General features: G+C 39.3%; 1 protein-coding gene across 2 annotated transcripts in view; it reads left to right on the top strand.

Annotated features, from left to right (window-relative positions):
- chn2 (chimerin 2) overlaps positions 1-17,221 on the top strand; it is a 35,403-nt gene extending 18,182 nt beyond the window's left edge. For both annotated transcript variants that reach the window (XM_087779140.1, XM_087779141.1), the window contains 8 exons: positions 845-1,115; positions 9,442-9,525; positions 10,919-11,003; positions 14,302-14,475; positions 14,535-14,612; positions 14,809-14,946; positions 16,313-16,418; positions 16,659-17,221. In XM_087779140.1, coding sequence (XP_087635266.1) covers positions 845-1,115; positions 9,442-9,525; positions 10,919-11,003; positions 14,302-14,475; positions 14,535-14,612; positions 14,809-14,946; positions 16,313-16,418; positions 16,659-16,830 — 1,108 coding nt within the window. In that variant the 3' untranslated portion in view covers positions 16,831-17,221. The remainder of the gene's footprint in view (positions 1-844; positions 1,116-9,441; positions 9,526-10,918; positions 11,004-14,301; positions 14,476-14,534; positions 14,613-14,808; positions 14,947-16,312; positions 16,419-16,658) is intronic.
- Positions 17,222-18,130: the final 909 nt, after the last annotated feature.

Here is an 18,130-nt window from a genome sequence, read left to right as displayed (position 1 = left end):
TTTTTTTCATCTGTTTTTAAATGATTTAATAACTATTAAAACATATATATTTAATATTATAAATATTATTTGTATTTGAAGCAATTTTTCTTTTAATTAAAACATTTTTAAAATCTTATTATATGTATATATATATGTATTGGGGGAACTTTTCTTTTGATTGAAAACCTTTTTTTAAATTGATTCTTATTTTTATTGTAATCGTTTTTATATTTGAATTTTTAAATACTTTTTTTTGATTAGCAACTTTTATTTTGATTGGAAACCTTTTTGTTTTATTGAAATACTTAAAAAAAAAAAGATTCTTATATTTATTGTAAAGTAAAATCTTGTATTTATTTAAATATATAATTTTATTGTAATAATTTTTATATTGAAATATTTTAACATATTTTCTGATTAAATCAACTTTTCTTTTGATTGAAAACCTTTTGTTTAATTAAATACGTTTTAAAAATTGATATTATTTTTATTGTAATCCTTTTTACATTGAAATCTATTTTTAAATTGCTTATTATTTTTATCATTTTTTATTGAAACTCATTTTTTTAATTGATTCTTGTTTTTATTTTTATCATTTTTATATTGAAATACTTTTTTTTAAAATAATATTTGATTAATGCAACAATTCCTTTCATTGAAAATATACTTTTAAATGGATTCTTATTTTTATTGTAATAGTTTTTATATTTAAAAACATTGTATATATTTTTTTTTATTAGCAACTTTTATTTTGATTGAAAATCTTATTTAGTTTAAACCATTTTTCAAACTGAAGCGACTTGATTGAATAGCACAACATATATTAATGTTATTATCATCTATTACTGTGTGTGTTCCTCAGATTCGGACTCCAGACCCTCAACTACCGCCTGTTCTACGACGGGAAGCACTTCGTGGGCGAGAAGAGGTTCGAGTCGGTGCACGACCTGGTGACGGACGCGCTCATCACGCTCTACATCGAGACCAAGGCGGCCGAGTACATCGCCAAGATGACCACCAACCCCATCTACGAGCACCTGGGCTACACCTCGCTGCTCCAGGACAAGATGGTGCAGCGGCTGAACCGGGCTCGCTCCGAGCCACGAAGGGTCACCTTCCAGAGCGACGAGCGGGTGAGTTCACGGCCGTCCTCGTCAACTTGGTTTGAACATGATGACTCGACTCAAAGTTTTTCAAAGTCAGAGGGAACGTTGTGTGAACAACCAGTTTTATTAATTCAGTGTCATTGACAACAAAGGTTTGATAAAAACTCCTCAAAGTAAATAAGTAAGTAATTTGTATTTGTATAGATCTTTTCCAGACCAGGGTAACAAAGCCCTTATTAATCAAAACAATACTCAATAAAGTATATACTTTAAAGGTCAAGATAACACTGAGAACAACACAGGAGTTCCAGAAAATCAAGGAAAAGCCTGCATGAATAAAAACGTCTTAAAAGAGAAAATAGAAACTAATAAAGAAACGTTCTGTCCAAACACAGAGCAGATTCTCCTGCACGTGCATCAAGAGCTGAACAAGCTTTCAGTGACATCACTCCTGATCAGTCGGTGATTTAAACGACAAAGCCTGAAGAACTCTATGATTGAACAAACTGCAGCGATGAGTTCACTGAGAGGGTGTGAGACAAAGAGAGGGGGGGGGGGGGGGTGATATGAGACAAGTTTTGAGTGTTTTTGAGTTAGAAAGTGACTTTCTTTAAGCTAGATGGCTAGTTTAGCAGTATTTTTTTTTATTTTTTTTAAGTCTCTCAGAAAGTTGTGTATAATTAGCTTGTGTCCAGGAAGTGTCTTGAGTCCTACACACCCGGACATCGACTCATCAGTTTACATGAAAATGTATTTTATCTTCTTTAAGCTAAATGGCTGAAAAAGAAGTTGTTGTTTTTTCACTTTGAGTGTAACGGAAAATCGTGTAGGAACATATTAGCTTCAGTTCAGGAAGTGTCTTGAGTCCTACACACCCGGACATCGACTCATCAGTTGAACTAAACTTTTTATTTTATCCAGACGGTTAGTTTAACAGTGTTTTTCATGCATTTTCTCACTCGAGTTTAACTAAAAGTTATGTATATAAAATATATTGGTTCCGGTTTCATTGCAGAAAGTGTCAAGAGTCCTACACACCCGGACACTGACTCGTCAGTTTACATTAAAAATATATTTTATTTGAGCTGTATGGCTGGTTTAGTGGTTTTTAAAATGGTTTCTGCACATGTCGAAGTCACGTTTAAAATACAGTAGTTTCAGTTAAAACAAGTGTCAAGAGTCCTACAAGCCTGGACATGGACACAGAAAGTGAAACAGTTCAGTATTGAAAGTTTGAAATATAGAAAACAGTTGTTAACAACTTTTAAAACATGCTGATAACAATAACTGCAGAAAATTAAAGTATATTATTTGAAAAAAAGATAGTTTATTGAAGAGTTTTAAAGCTATAAAATGAAAATAAATTCATTTTAATCAACAAAGAGTTTGTTTTAACTGTAGGAAGTACTTCTGTCGTGAGGTTTTCGGTTCATATTTGACGTGTAACGTGTCGTGAACTTCGACCGTCGCAGGTAAAGCACCGAAATAATTTGATGAAACTCTGCAGCGGCTCTTGTCTCTTTAACAATCATGTCCGTGAGTGCATTTCCTCACGTAGACGACCAGTGTTTTGATCCACTTCCACTCGGCTGAACACCCCAGAGGCTGCGAGGGATTTTTAGAGGACACTTTGTCCTGAGAGTGAGCCGTACATTATCCCTGAAGCCCTGTGTGTGTGTGTGTGTGTGTGTGCATGTGTGTGTGTGTGTGCATGTGTGTGTGGGTGTTCAAGTGGCTGTGTTTCCTGCCATGCTTCACAGAACCCTCTAAAAGGTAATGATGACCAGTGGGATGTGTACTCGGCTCTTCCCGTCCACATGCTGGTCCTGGCTCAGGAAAGTGCTGATGAAGTGAAGGCGCTGCAACTGTCCCTCCACTAGGTGGCAGCACCGACTCTTGTTCTGCCCGTAGAGGAGTTCTCGTGCTCTTTTTATGACATTATTTGAGTCAAAACTGTCTTTAAACAACAGTATCATGGTCTCTCTCCTCACTCGCTGTAACTCGAGACAAAAGCCGTTAATGCAGCCGTTTTGACCTCGTAATCATCGATCAGAGGAGATTGATTGATCCACAGGAGCTGGAGTCGCCTCCATCAAACTCCATCAAACTCCATCAAACTCCATCAAACTCCATCAAAGCCACGTCAACCTTGTCCTGAAACAAACATGATTTATCTGAGGATGTCGGGACGCTTGTGTTTGATATGCAGCTCAGATGAAGCTGAACATGAAGATCTTTGGCGAGAAAAACAAGGAAATACAAGGAATTAATTTTTTATTTGTGAAGATCAATGCTTACTCATCATGATACATTATCATATAATATCATTGTATCAATATCATGATACAATTATTGTATTACAGTGAAGTAAATACAAGTATCAGTCAATACTATTCATTCAAACAGAATAAAGTTTCTGTTTTTTTTAAGAGAGAAAACATGAATAATGATTTTTTATTAAAACATTAATAACTGTTTTTTTTTTTATTTGCAGTCACGGATTAAATAAACCTGTTAAAGTTATTTACTTTTAAAACGTATATATAGAGATATATATATAATAAGTACAGATTTTCAGAAACCTTTTCATCATTCAATGCTATATATAATGTGATAATTATCTAATAAATGAGAGAAATAAAACATTTTTAGAACACAAACATATATTTCTTCTGCTTTTTTACACCTTAATTTAACTGTTTCATATTTACTTTAAAATAAAATCAACATTAATATTAAATAATTAGTTGTTTTTTTTTTAATTTGTGGGACAACAGTAATAAAAACATAATCATCGTAGTTTAATATATATATATATGTTGTTATTAACTCAACCACTGTTAAAGCAGCACTAAATAACATTTATATAAAAAAAAATTGACAATTCACGACTCAACTTTCCAGCTGTTATTTCAACTTTACTTTGCAACCTGGACCGACCACCGCAGGGTGCGACGCATTAGTGGGTCGGGGACGGCAGTTGCATTCATTGCCGTCACGGCAACTCGATGTAACTGTTGAGTGTGAACCCGGAGATGGATCGTAAGTGAGTCGAGGTCTTCGCGAGGGCAGCGGAAAATAAACTCTTTATTGTAAACGCATTAAAGTCGTTCTGCTGAAAGTAAGCGTGAATAGAAGGTGTTTTTCTCACCTGATGACTTTAATGCGAGGACGTAGATTTGGTAGCGTCGGTGTTGACCGCCCCCGCCCTGAGGCAACACCGGCACAGAAGCCTCACTGTTCCCGCCGTACACCCCCATATTTACCAGCTCACGCTCCTGCAACTCAAACACCCTCCGCCGGGCGAGAAAACATCCAACTTTCAATCGGAGTCCAGAGGAGCCACGACTGGGATGTGATCCCAACACATTGTCCATGTGTTGATGAAGAACCACTGACTCTGTTCTTCACAACAATGGTTCCTCTGCTGATCAATGGGACGGTGACGGGGAGACATTTCCTCCACAGCGAGGCCACTTGTCTAGAGATGTTTTGTTAGCATGGTCGTACGCCGTTAGCTCGCGACCCGTCCGCTCAGCTGCGCTCTCACAAAGCCCGGAATAAAAGAGGGCGAGCAGTGAAAGGAAGCTCGTTGTGTGAGCGGCTTTTGTCTCCTTTTCTTCTTCGCTCTCGCTCGGCCATCTGCCCGCGGACACAGAGCTCGGCACCTCCCACCGGACTCCAATATCTGGGCGATATATTCCTCGTCTGTGCGGCCGGTATGTCCTGCAGGAATGTCCAGCGCGACGACGGAGATCTTCACCTGTCGCCGCGGAAACACGAGCAGACGATAATCTTTTCTGCTTCCTGTCGGAGAAACGTCTGATGTGGCCTGAAGTGTCAGCAGTTGTTGTGTTCCAGACGTATCGTCGGGAATCCTGTGATCTGGTTCATCTTCAGCTGTGGAGTCGTAGGATTCAAGACCTCCTTCATGGTGCCGTGTAGGATCCACAGATGTTCCCGAGCTAGAGTGGAGACTCTGAGTCGGTTGAACGTCGTTGATTCACAAAAAGTGCTTTAGTTGTTTCACAAGAAGATCCAAGAAGTTTTGAAGGCAAAATTTAAAGAGGTCGAAAATTCCCCGCCAAACAAAACTATTCAAGGTCATCTCCAAAGAGTCAACAAAATATATTGACCCCATTTTAAGCATTGGGGCAACATTTTGCGTTCACATGGATACCGTTGGACATCGTTCTTTAGTTTTTCTGACATTATTTCTAGTTTTCAGAGACGTTGATTTTTGGCCTTTTTTAAAAAGTTTTCGTAGTAAAAATTGGTTGATTTATACCTTTTATTTTTTTAGACTCAACATTTCCATTCATTTTGTTCTGCTCGACTCAAAAAGTGCTTCACAAACACGGTGTTTAACGAAAGACTAGAAAAGCACTGAGGCGACTCATGCCACTGCCAAGGTGATCATTTCACAAGACGACACAAACCTTTACAAGTCATGAATCGTGTTGTAGGAAAAAAACGATGCATCTTAACGACGGTGCCAAGAGAACCAAGAACTTGATTCTTAAATCATTCTTTTAGCGTAAATGTTGTGCGTCGATACATTTTCCTTCGACTACACCTTGTTAGACAAACAAATGTTTTTTTAACGCATCAATTTTCTATCTTTCGTAGAACTGCATCAGTGCTTCGTTTTTTAAATCTTTTCGACTTTCCAACGTTGGATCTTGATCAGTAAAAACTCTGATATCAACCTTTTTGATTTACTTTAAACTACAGTTGATTTCTTTAAAATCATAGTCGTATGTTTAGTTCATCTTGGAAATGGATAAACATGTTCTTTTTTATTACATAATTAAAGAAAAAACTTCATTAAAAAAAGATGTTTTTCTTTCTTTTTGGTGTTTGATTGAAGTAAACAAAATATTAGAGTATTACTTATTACGAAGTGCAAAAGTATTTAAATTCAAGTACAAGTACAACTTTTTACTTCATTGAATAATAAAGAAGGAATTGTTGAGAAAAATCTCAGCTCCAAGTTTATCTTCATTGAAAAATTACAAGATTTACTGATAGATCTTCGGCCAAAAACAATCTAACAATATAAACTTGTTTTAGTTTTTTTCTGATCAATTCTTGTCATGTCGGCTTCAATAAAAGACGTTAAAGACGAGCAGTATGAAGGTATTTGGATGTTTTTAAGTGTCTTTTTGGACGAAGACGACTGAGCTCCAGTCGCTACATTAAAATGAACAAACATTTCTGTCTAGAACTCTAAAAAGAAGGGATTATTCTGAGAATAATCAACATGAGAGTAGAAGTTTGAAGGATCACTTTAAGACGCACGACTGTAAGTGTGCGATGAATCCTCAATGTGGTCCAGACACGCTTGAAAAGATGCCGTCGGTACAGAAGCCTCGGGGCTCACGGGGGTTCAGTAACAAACCCCGACACAGACGAGCGAAAACAAACCTTTCTATCCGAACAGAGCCGACACTGAGGAGGACGAACAAACCGAAGCCTCACCATCACTGTCTGCAGCAACATGCTGTGTCTGCGGTGCAACTGGAGCAGATCCTCGTGTCGTAGAACATTCATGATGCAGGATCTGTTGTGAAGACGCTCGAGAGAGTCTTGACTTAAAGTCACGACCAGATCCACATATTTATCATTTATTCATGACTTTTTACTTGAGACCTCGGCTCCCGCAAGGATCTGTCCCTTAAACAAACAAACAGTGTCTGTGTAACAACCACAACATGTCAGTGTAACGAAAATAATTTTTTTGAATAACTCTGGATATATTCATAACATTTTAATAAATTATAATGTTTTATAATGTTTAGTTTCGAGGGAAGAATTATGACACATTTGAAAACATTTGAAAAAAGGAAATATAAAATATTGAAAGAATATTATTTAAAATGGAATAATTCAGTGTCAATTTTAACCTTCTTTTGTCCAGGATTTTTTTTTTTTTTGGGTGTAAAATTATATTTACAATGACTTTGAAATACACATGATGTGATTTTACAACATTTAAACTAACAGTTATATTGCAATACTCAATACAACACAATATAGGTGTGTGTTTGTCAAGATTCTGTTGGATCGATACATAGTAATATATAGTGATAGTTTAGTAACAAGTACATATGTGTAGTAGTGTCCAGTACTTGACTCTGGTGTTGTGATAGTGTAGTAACAAGTATATATGTGTAGTATTGTCCAGTACTTGACTCTGGTGTTGTGATAGTGTAGTAACAAGTATATATGTGTAGTATTGTCCAGTACTTGACTCTGGTGTTGTGATAGTGTAGTAACAAGTATATATGTGTAGTATTGTCCAGTACTTGACTCTGGTGTTGTGATAGTGTCGTAACAAGTATATATGTGTAGTATTGTCCAGTACTTGACTCTGGTGTTGTGATAGTGTAGTAACAAGTATATATGTGTAGTATTGTCCAGTACTTGACTCTGGTGTTGTGATAGTGTAGTAACAAGTATATATGTGTAGTATTGTCCAGTACTTGACTCTCGGTTGTGATAGTGTAGTAACAAGTATATATGTGTAGTATTTACCAGTACTTGACTCTGGTGTTGTGATAGTGTAGTAACAAGTATATATGTGTAGTATTGTCCAGTACTTGACTCTGGTGTTGTGATAGTGTAGTAACAAGTATATATGTGTAGTATTGTCCAGTACTTGACTCTGGTGTTGTGATAGTGTAGTGACAAGTATATATGTGTAGTATTGTCCAGTACTTGACTCTGGTGTTGTGATAGTGTAGTAACAAGTATATATGTGTAGTATTGTCCAGTACTTGACTCTGGTGTTGTGATAGTGTAGTAACAAGTATATATGTGTAGTATTGTCCAGTACTTGACTCTGGTGTTGTGATAGTGTAGTAACAAGTATATATGTGTAGTATTGTCCAGTACTTGACTCTGGTGTTGTGATAGTGTAGTAACGAGGATATATATGTAGTATTGTCCAGTACTTGACTCTGGTGATGTGATAGTGTAGTAACAAGTATATATGTGTAGTATTGTCCAGTACTTGACTCTGGTGTTGTGATAGTGTAGTAACAAGTATATATGTGTAGTATTGTCCAGTACTTGACTCTGGTGATGTGATAGTGTAGTAACAAGTATATATGTGTAGTATTGTCCAGTACTTGACTCTGGTGTTGTGATAGTGTAGTAACAAGTATATATGTGTAGTATTGTCCAGTACTTCACTCTGATGTTGTGATAGTGTAGTAACAAGTATATATGTGTAGTATTATCCAGTACTTGACTCTGGTGTTGTGATAGTGTAGTAACAAGTATATATGTGTAGTATTATCCAGTACTTGACTCTGGTGTTGTGATAGTGTAGTAACAAGTATATATGTGTAGTATTGTCGAGTCAATCGACTCATTGATTACATCATCAAAACATAAACGATAAAAGAAAATATGATAAAGAATAATTTGAGAATAACATTGTATCCTCTCGTCCTCAGTCACCGCCGGGATTTGTTGGGACTTCATTCTTCCTTTAGCTGCGGAGGCTAGATGACTGGAGCTTTAATTGCAACACAAAAATGAACAGTTTGTGGATATTTAAATGTTAATTGTAAATTTAAAAAATCTATACAATATAGTATTTTCTTACACAGTATATTTATAGTTATATACACAATATAACTGTCGCCTCGAAGGCTCGGAGAGAAACGTCTGCTCTGGTGTCTCTGCTGCGACTGAGCTTCTCTCGGCTGTTGCTTGGATTTGCTGCAGGATTATTGCCTGGATTATTGCAGTAATCTCTGACAATCCCAGTGGCTGGTCTGGCTCTGCTGGTCTCCCCGAGTGGCTCATGATTGGACCGGAAGTCCCGGGATGACCGGGTCTGGCCCGAGGATCCACGAGGATCCACGAGGATCCACGAGGACAGAGTGACGTCTGCAGGGCGTTAATGGCTGATCGATCCTTTCAGAAGCGCTGATGTGTGTGAAGCGGTTCTGACAGCCACTGACCGGCCCCTCCCACCCCGGGACCCCCGTCCCTCTCTCTCTCCTCTCGCTCTCTGGGCGTGTGAAAGAGGACCTTTGTCTGAGGCACACTCCGACCCCCGGGGCCACGACCGCCCTCCTGCTCCTCCTGCTGCTCCGGATCGGTCGCACTCCTTGGTTCCTCAGCAGCTGACCAGGAGGAGATGGAGTCTCTCTGGGACCAGGACCGCTCGAGTCCCGGGGCCGCTCAGGCGGGCCTGATGGGGGAGCTGGTCTCTCACAAGGTCAAGCGACCCGAGCGGAGGCGGCAGGAGCTGCTGGCGCTGGCGCTGGGAGTGAAGCTGGGGAGCCGAGGAAGCCTCCTGTGGAAGCCCATTAAACTGTTGGCCTCGTGTCCACAGATCACGTCTCCTCTGGTGCGACGCTCGGCGCTGAAGGACGCGCCGGAGAAGAACTGCTGCTACGAGAAGATCCACAACTTTAAGGTGAGAAGAACGTTCAAGTGACTTGAACTCAAGACACTTCTGTGGAGAAGATAAAGTCTGACGTTGTCTGTTAAAAACACCAGAAGGAAGATGTCGTCGTCAGATTTAAACTTTAGAAAACATTGAAATCATGATCAAGTATTTAAAAATCTTCTGTCTTTTTAACAACGACCTGCATCTTTTTTCTTTAATCTTGTATAGTTTTTGTCACACGTTTTATGAACAAAGCACTGAGTTAGAACATTGCTCTGCCAAAGGCTTCATTTGACATTTTATTAAGAACACGACATGAAATCAAACAATTATTTTGTAATTGATATTTTTATGTATTTTTCTTGTTTTCTTCATTGGTTTACAGTATATCTTTACATTGTATACAATCATAACATTTTAATCAAACAATTTTCAACTTTAATCAAACAATTTTCAACTGAAATCAAACAATTTTCAACTATAATCAAACAATTTTCAACTGAAATCAAACAATTTTCAACTATAATCAAACAATTTACCACTGAAATCATAAAATTTTCAACTGAAATCAAACAATTTTCAACTGAAATCAAACAATGTTCAACTATAATCAAACAATTTTCCACTGAAATCATAACATTTTCAACTGAAATCAAACAATTTTCAACTATAATCAAACAATTTTCAACTGAAATCAAACAATTTTCAACTATAATCAAATATTTTTAATTATAATCCAACAATTTTCAACTATAATCAAACAATTTTTAACTATAATCAAACAATTTTCAACTAGAATCAAACAATTTTCAACTATAATCAAACAATTTTCAACTATAATCAAACAATTTTCAACTATAATCCAACAATTTTCAACTATAATCAAACAATTTTCAACTTTAATCAAACAATTTTCAACTTTAATCAAACAATTTTCAACTATAATCAAACAATTTTCAACTGTAATCAAACATTTTTTCAGCTCAGACACACAACAATCTTCTAATAACGACTCTGATCAATAACTGCACTGATCACTCGACTGTCACCCAAACACTCGTCAATAACATAGATTTTAAAGCTTTCAACACGTTTGTGCTTCAACCGTCGATTCAAACGCCGGCAGATGTTTGTGTTTCAAAGGCGAGTCGTTGAATCATCTCTGATCCAGGATCAGTTTTCTCGGGACATTCTTCAGATTGTGTCTCTGGTTTCAGCGACGACCTCGGTTGTGTCTCTGAACAAAGACTCACACCTGCCACTCGTCCCGTCACTCGTCGCACACTCTCTGGTGTGTGTGTGTGTGTGTGTCAGGTGTGTGTTATTGTGGCTCCTGCGAGTATCGATGTCGTGCAGCAGATGTTACACACACTTGGATCTGATACTAAAGTGTGTTGTTGTTGTGTGTGTGTGTGTTCAGGTGCACACCTTCAGGGGACCGCACTGGTGCGAGTACTGTGCCAACTTCATGTGGGGCCTCATCGCTCAAGGAGTCCGATGCTCAGGTACCTGCACGTGTCCCGTGTCTCCCACCCACAGACGAAAATGTCTTTGAAAATCAAAAATGTTCCTTTTTTTTAAATATTCATTTTTGTGTTGCTATTAAACCTCCGGCCTCTAGATGGCAGCAGTCGTTATGTCATTGAAACTTTAGTGAAGAATGAAGTGCTGTGTAATCCTGAGGACGAGAGGATACAGTGGATAATGCATGTGTCCCGTGTCTCCCACCCACAGACGAAAATATCATTGAAAATCAAAAATGTTACATTTACAATTAAATGCAAATATTAATTTTTGGTGTTGCTATTAAACCTCCGGCCTCTAGATGGCAGCAGTCGTAGCTTAAGTGAAGAATGAAGTGCTGAGGATGAGAGGAGACAATGGATACTGCATGTGTCCCTTGTCTCCCACCCACATGCACAATTACAATTAAAACACATATATATATATATATATATATATATATATATATATACATATCTTTATGTCCCTTTTTTTCTGCTATTTAACTGTATTTTATATCATCTTATATCTTCACTTATTTAGAATTATCATCCATGAAGTACAATTCAATTTTTTTGTGTGATTAAAATACACACTTTATTTAGCTTTTTTATTATTATAATATTATTGTCTTTAAAAAGATTTTCTATTTAAAGTTAGTTTATGAAGAGATTCAGGAAAAACTAATCAATAATAAAGTTGGAAAATAAACTAGAAAAACTGATAACGAAGTAGTTTGTTCATTCATTTTCTACTGCTTTATATACTTACTTTGTATTTTACTTCATTCATTTAACGAAAAAATACATTTATTTAAAGTATTTGATGAGTTGAAATTAATTTATAAATGTTTTTTATATACTGTAATTGTTTTTGTCTAAAACTAGATATTTTTTATCTTTATAACATATATTTTGGGTATTTTCTGGAGTCAATATTTCGTCTGACAAGTATTTTCTATTGAGATTCTTCCTGTTTGTCGTCGTGTCACGAATGTTCTCCTCGACTCTAAAAATGTCTCGAGACAACAAGGCTTCATTATTGTGTCGTTACATAAGAGATCTTCATGTTCATGGTCACGACCCTGTGTTCCTGCTCAGAGAGACCTTATCAGTGTCTCTGAGACTCTTCTGGCCCGGGTCCCGGGTCGGTCCCGGGTCGGTCCCGGGTCAGAGAGCTCCACCTGTGCCGGTCCAGCTCCTGCAGGGTTTTGTGTTCCTCCGGTCACAGGACTTGTGTTGTCACGCAGCCCCGAGTGTGTGTCTGCGGCTCAACAGTGTGTTTGTTGTCGACACATTGTTCACGCTGACTCCAGGCCAGCAGCGCCGTCATCAGACGCCTCATGTGCTCCACAGACCTCCGTCAGAACCTCCGTCAGAACCTCCGTCAGAACCTTCGTCAGAACCTCCGTCAGAACCTCCGTCAGAACCTTCGTCAGAACCTTCGTCAGAACCTCCGTCAGAACCTCCGTCAGAACCTTCGTCAGAACCTTCGTCAGAACCTTCGTCAGAACCTCCGTCAGAACCTTCGTCAGAACCTTCGTCAGAACCTCCGTCAGAACCTTCGTCAGAACCTCCGTCAGAACCTCCGTCAGAACCTTCGTTAGAACCTTCGTCAGAACCTCCGTCAGAACCTCCGTCAGAACCTTCGTCAGAACCTTCGTCAGAACCTCCGTCAGAACCTTCGTCAGAACCTTCGTCAGAACCTCCGTCAGAACCTCCGTCAGAACCTTCGTCAGAACCTCCGTCAGAACCTCCGTCAGAACCTCCGTCAGAACCTCCGTCAGAACCTTCGTCAGAACCTCCGTCCGAACCTCCGTCAGAACCTCCGTCAGAACCTCCGTCAGAACCTCCGTCAGAACCTTCGTCAGAACCTTCGTCAGAACCTCCGTCAGAACCTCCGTCAGAACCTCCGTCAGAACCTCCTGTTTTAAGTGCGACTTGAAAAGTTCATGTTTTGTCGGGTTTAGAGTTTTGGAAGAAAATCAGTGTCGACAGAAAGTTACATTAATTTAATATTTTAAATATTGTTGTTTTTTTAAAGCATTTAATTAATACCAGAGTCAAGTACTGGACAATACTACACATATATACTTGTTACTACACTATCACAACACCAGAGTCAAGTACTGGACAATACTACACATATATACGTGTTACTACACTAACACAACACCAGAGTCAAGTACTGGACAATACTACACATATATACTTGTTACTACACTATCACAACACCAGAGTGAAGTACTGGACAATACTACACATACAGTATATACTTGTTACTACACTATCACAACACCAGAGTCAAGTACTGGACAATACTACACATATATACTTGTTAATACACTATCACAACACCAGAGTCAAGTACTCGACAATACTACACATATATACTTGTTAATACACTATCACAACACCAGAGTCAAGTACTCGACAATACTACACATATATCCTTGTTACTACACTATCACAACACCAGAGTCAAGTACTCGACAATACTACACATATATACTTGTTACTACACTATCACAACACCAGAGTCAAGTACTGGACAATACTACACATATATACTTGTTACTACACTATCACAACACCAGAGTCAAGTACTGGACAATGCTACACATATATACTTGTTACTACACTATCACAACACCAGAGTCAAGTACTGGACAATACTACACATATATACTTGTTACTACACTATCACAACACCAGAGTCAAGTACTGGACAATACTACACATATATACTTGTTACTACACTATCACAACACCAGAGTCAAGTACTGGACAATACTACACATATATACTTGTTACTACACTATCACAACACCAGAGTCAAGTACTGGACAATACTACACATATATACTTGTTACTACACTATCACAACACCAGAGTCAAGTACTGGACAATACTACACATATATACTTGTTACTACATACATATGGTATCGTTAACCCTGTATCGTGATAAGTGTGTATTGGCAAGAATCTGTTGACGACTCAGGGTCAACAATACGATATGTTTCCATATATTAACTGCGGAGGACGTCACGACTGCTGCCCTCTAGTGGCCTGAGGTGTAATTGAAACACAAAAATGATCAAATGTTGTGAATATTTACATGTAAATATTTCGTTTTAATTTAAAAGATCAACACTGTGTGTAGAAAACATCTTTAGGTGAACAGCTTGTCACTCGGATGATGCGTTCAAGAGCGTAGGACATGTAACGAGCGAGAGAGAAACTCACCATAACTTCATGAAGAACATCATGTCCAGCACTGACTGTGTTCATCTCCTCAGACTGTGGGCTCAACGTTCACAAACAATGTTCCAAGCTGGTTCCCAGCGACTGCCAGCCGGACCTGCGCAGAATCAAGAAGGTCTTCAGCTGCGACCTCACCACCCTGGTCAAGGCCCACAACACCCTCAGACCCATGGTGGTGGACCAGTGCATCCGGGAGATCGAGCTCCGAGGTGAGCCACTGAGGTCCGTCTGGTTCCTGCCGTGTCTGACCGCCTGGTTCCTGCTGCAGGGATGAAGTCCGAGGGTCTGTACCGAGTGTCCGGCTTCTCGGAGCACGTGGAGGACGTCCGGCTGTCCTTCGACCGAGGTCTGTCCAGCAGTGATGTTGGTTTGATGTCAAAATGTGGAGTTAAACGGGGTCATAGGTCGAGTACTCCTAGGGTCGAGTTTTAATGCTGAAGATCAAGCTTTAAGGCTGAAGATCAAAATACAAATGATTGGCAGTTGAGGGGGCGGAGCTAAGAGGAGCCCAGAAGGTCAACTTCCTGTCGTGTCGTCCACAGATGGAGAAAAAGCCGACATCAGCGCTAGTGTCTACGCCGACATCAACATCATCGCAGGAGCTCTGAAACTCTACCTACGAGACCTTCCCATCCCCATCATCACCTTTGACCTCTACTCAAAGTTCATCCAGTCTGCCAGTGAGAAGCTCTGATGTTCCTCTGACTCTCTGATGTTCTTCTGACTTTCTTCTATGATGTTCCTCTGATGTTCCTCTGACTCTCTTCACTGATGTTCCTCTGATGTTCCTCTGACTCTCTTCACTGATGTTCCTCTGATGTTCCTCTGACTCTCTTCTCTGATGTTCCTCTGATGTTCCTCTGACTCTCTGATGTTCCTCTGACTTTCTTCACTGATGTTCCTCTGATGTTCCTTTGACTCTCTTCTCTGATGTTCCTCTGACTCTCTTCTCTGATGTTCCTCTGATGTTCCTCTGACTCTCTTCTCTGATGTTCCTCTGATGTTCCTCTGACTCTCTTCTCTGATGTTCCTCTGACTCTCTTATCTGAGGTTCCTCTGATGTTCCTCTGACTCTCTTCTCTGATGTTCCTCTGACTCTCTTCTCTGATGTTCCTCTGACTCTCTTCTCTGATGTTCCTCTGACTCTCTTCACTGATGTTCCTGTGATGTTCCTCTGACTCTCTTCTCTGATGTTCCTCTGATGTTCCTCTGACTCTCTTCACTGATGTTCCTGTGATGTTCCTCTGACTCTCTTCTCTGATGTTCCTCTGATGTTCCTCTGACTCTCTTCTCTGATGTTCCTCTGATGTTCCTCTGACTCTCTGATGTTCCTCTGACTTTCTTCACTGATGTTCCTCTGATGTTCCTCTGACTCTCTTCTCTGATGTTCCTCTGATGTTCCTCTGACTCTCTTCTCTGATGTTCCTCTGACTCTCTTATCTGAGGTTCCTCTGATGTTCCTCTGACTCTCTTCTCTGATGTTCCTCTGACTCTCTTCTCTGATGTTCCTCTGACTCTCTTCTCTGATGTTCCTCTGACTCTCTTCACTGATGTTCCTGTGATGTTCCTGTGATGTTCCTCTGACTCTCTTCTCTGATGTTCCTCTGATGTTCCTCTGACTCTCTTCTCTGATGTTCCTCTGATGTTCCTCTGACTCTCTGATGTTCCTCTGACTTTCTTCACTGATGTTCCTCTGATGTTCCTCTGACTCTCTTCTCTGATGTTCCTCTGACTCTCTTCTCTGATGTTCCTCTGATGTTCCTCTGACTCTCTTCTCTGATGTTCCTCTGATGTCCTCTGACTCTCTTCTCTGATGTTCCTCTGACTCTCTTATCTGAGGTTCCTCTGATGTTCCTCTGACTCTCTTCTCTGATGTTCCTCTGACTCTCTTCTCTGATGTTCCTCTGACTCTCTTCTCTGATGTTCCTCTGACTCTCTTCACTGATGTTCCTGTGATGTTCCTGTGATGTTCCTCTGACTCTCTTCTCTGATGTTCCTCTGATGTTCCTCTGATGTTCCTCTGACTCTCTTCTCTGATTCTTTCAGAGATTCCAAACGTGGACTCCAGACTGGAGGCGATTCACGAGAGTCTACTGCAGCTTCCTCCGGCTCACTACGAGACCCTGCGCTACCTGATGGCTCATCTCAAGAGGTCCGTAGTTAGTGTTGCCTCCTGGAACAAACGTTTTTTGTCTCCTCTTTTTGGGGTTTCTAGCGAGTTCTGACAGGGGTGCTTGATTTCTCCACCACAGCAGAACTGTTTACACAAACTGTTGCTACAGTATTTGTTAGTAGTGCTGCCCCCTGCTGTCCATCCATTCACAAAACCATTCTCAACTTGGACCTTCGACTGTAGACATGAGCTCAGAGGTCCCTCTCGTCTCTCCTCCAGGGTGACCATGTTCGAGAAGGACAATCTGATGAACTCGGAGAACCTGGGCATCGTGTTCGGTCCGACGCTGATGCAGCCGCCGGAGCAGAACGCGCTGACGACCTTGAACGACATGCGGCAGCAGAAGCTGGTGGTGCAGCTGATGATCGACAACGAAGACGTCTTGTTCTGAGACCCGCATGGACCTTTTTCTACCTTCGTCTGGTGACTGTGACTCAGGACTACCTGGTGTAGGATCCGTGACCCGAGGACTCCTTCCTGGTGTCACACGTGTCGTGGTGTTCGTTGCTGGTTCAAATCTTTCTTTCTGTACATAAACATGATCTCCAAGCACTTTTTAGCAACTTGTGTAAAGTTTATTTTGTAAAGATGTTTATTTTGTCGCATCCCATGATTAATATATGCCGTCGGGAATGTTGCTCGCTGACTTGATGTTTACGTTGATCGTTCGCCATCCTCACGTGGTTGTTTCAGTTGATCGCCTGTTGCCATGACAACCGTCAAGTCCTTTTTTAACGAGGACGTTTGCGAGGGTTTCGCAAATAAACGTGTAATTTATCAAAGTTTAACGTTTATTTTATTGTGCGAGTGAATGTTTGGAATCAAACGAGTGATTTCATCTGGAAATGTTCGAGGAAAGAAGAAAAGATTTAATGAAAAACTGACCATTTTTTATTTTGTTTAAATTATTTTATTTTATTTATTAAATGTTATTAAAGTTAATGGTCATGAAAGGGTAAATTAAATCAATTTTAATATGAATATTTTTTTAATATATTTTAAATATGTCATGAAAAGATTTAAAAAGCATTGATTGTGATGAAGTAAAACTACATTTTATACACAATGCTAGACATAAAGTATTACAGTGGGAAACACAATAAATATATATTTAAATATAAGTTAAGGTAATTGAAATATGTGATTATATGACAAGAAATATATCAATCACAAAAGTAAATGAATAGAAAGTAGAAAAATGTCAAATAAAACTTTCTCTGTATATATAAATATATCAGATTAGATCATTTAATTTACATTTAATAGTATTTTTATTTACTATACTTAATGTTATTTCTATATTGAATCCTTTCCTTTTTCCTTTTATTCAATTGTCGCCTCTTATTGTTGTTTATATCCGGGTCTGGATCCAGCAGGTGCGACTGGAAATACCGGAGTTTTGCGCAATAATCCTGTTTATAATCTGTTTATAATCTGTTTATAATCCACATGTTGATACGTCTGAGTAACAAGGATTATCAAAGTCTGAGGCTCACCTGCGCACGTTTGCTCCGGAAACACGTCAGAAGTGTCACGTGATCGTGAATGAATCACGCTTTGATTTGGGACAAAGTTTCAGACAAACTGTGACGTCATGACCTCGCGACAAACCGTGCCCTGAGAGAAACTGAGATCAAAGGAGTTTTTATACAACCAGAGATTTCATCTTTTATTTTAACCCCGAAAGTCGT

This window comes from Callionymus lyra, chromosome 17 (genome assembly GCF_982586985.1).
Source record: "Callionymus lyra chromosome 17, fCalLyr1.hap1.1, whole genome shotgun sequence".
Lineage (NCBI taxonomy): Eukaryota > Metazoa > Chordata > Actinopteri > Syngnathiformes > Callionymidae > Callionymus > Callionymus lyra.
Note: the sequence above shows the minus strand (reverse complement) of the source record. Positions and strands in the feature narration are given on the sequence as shown.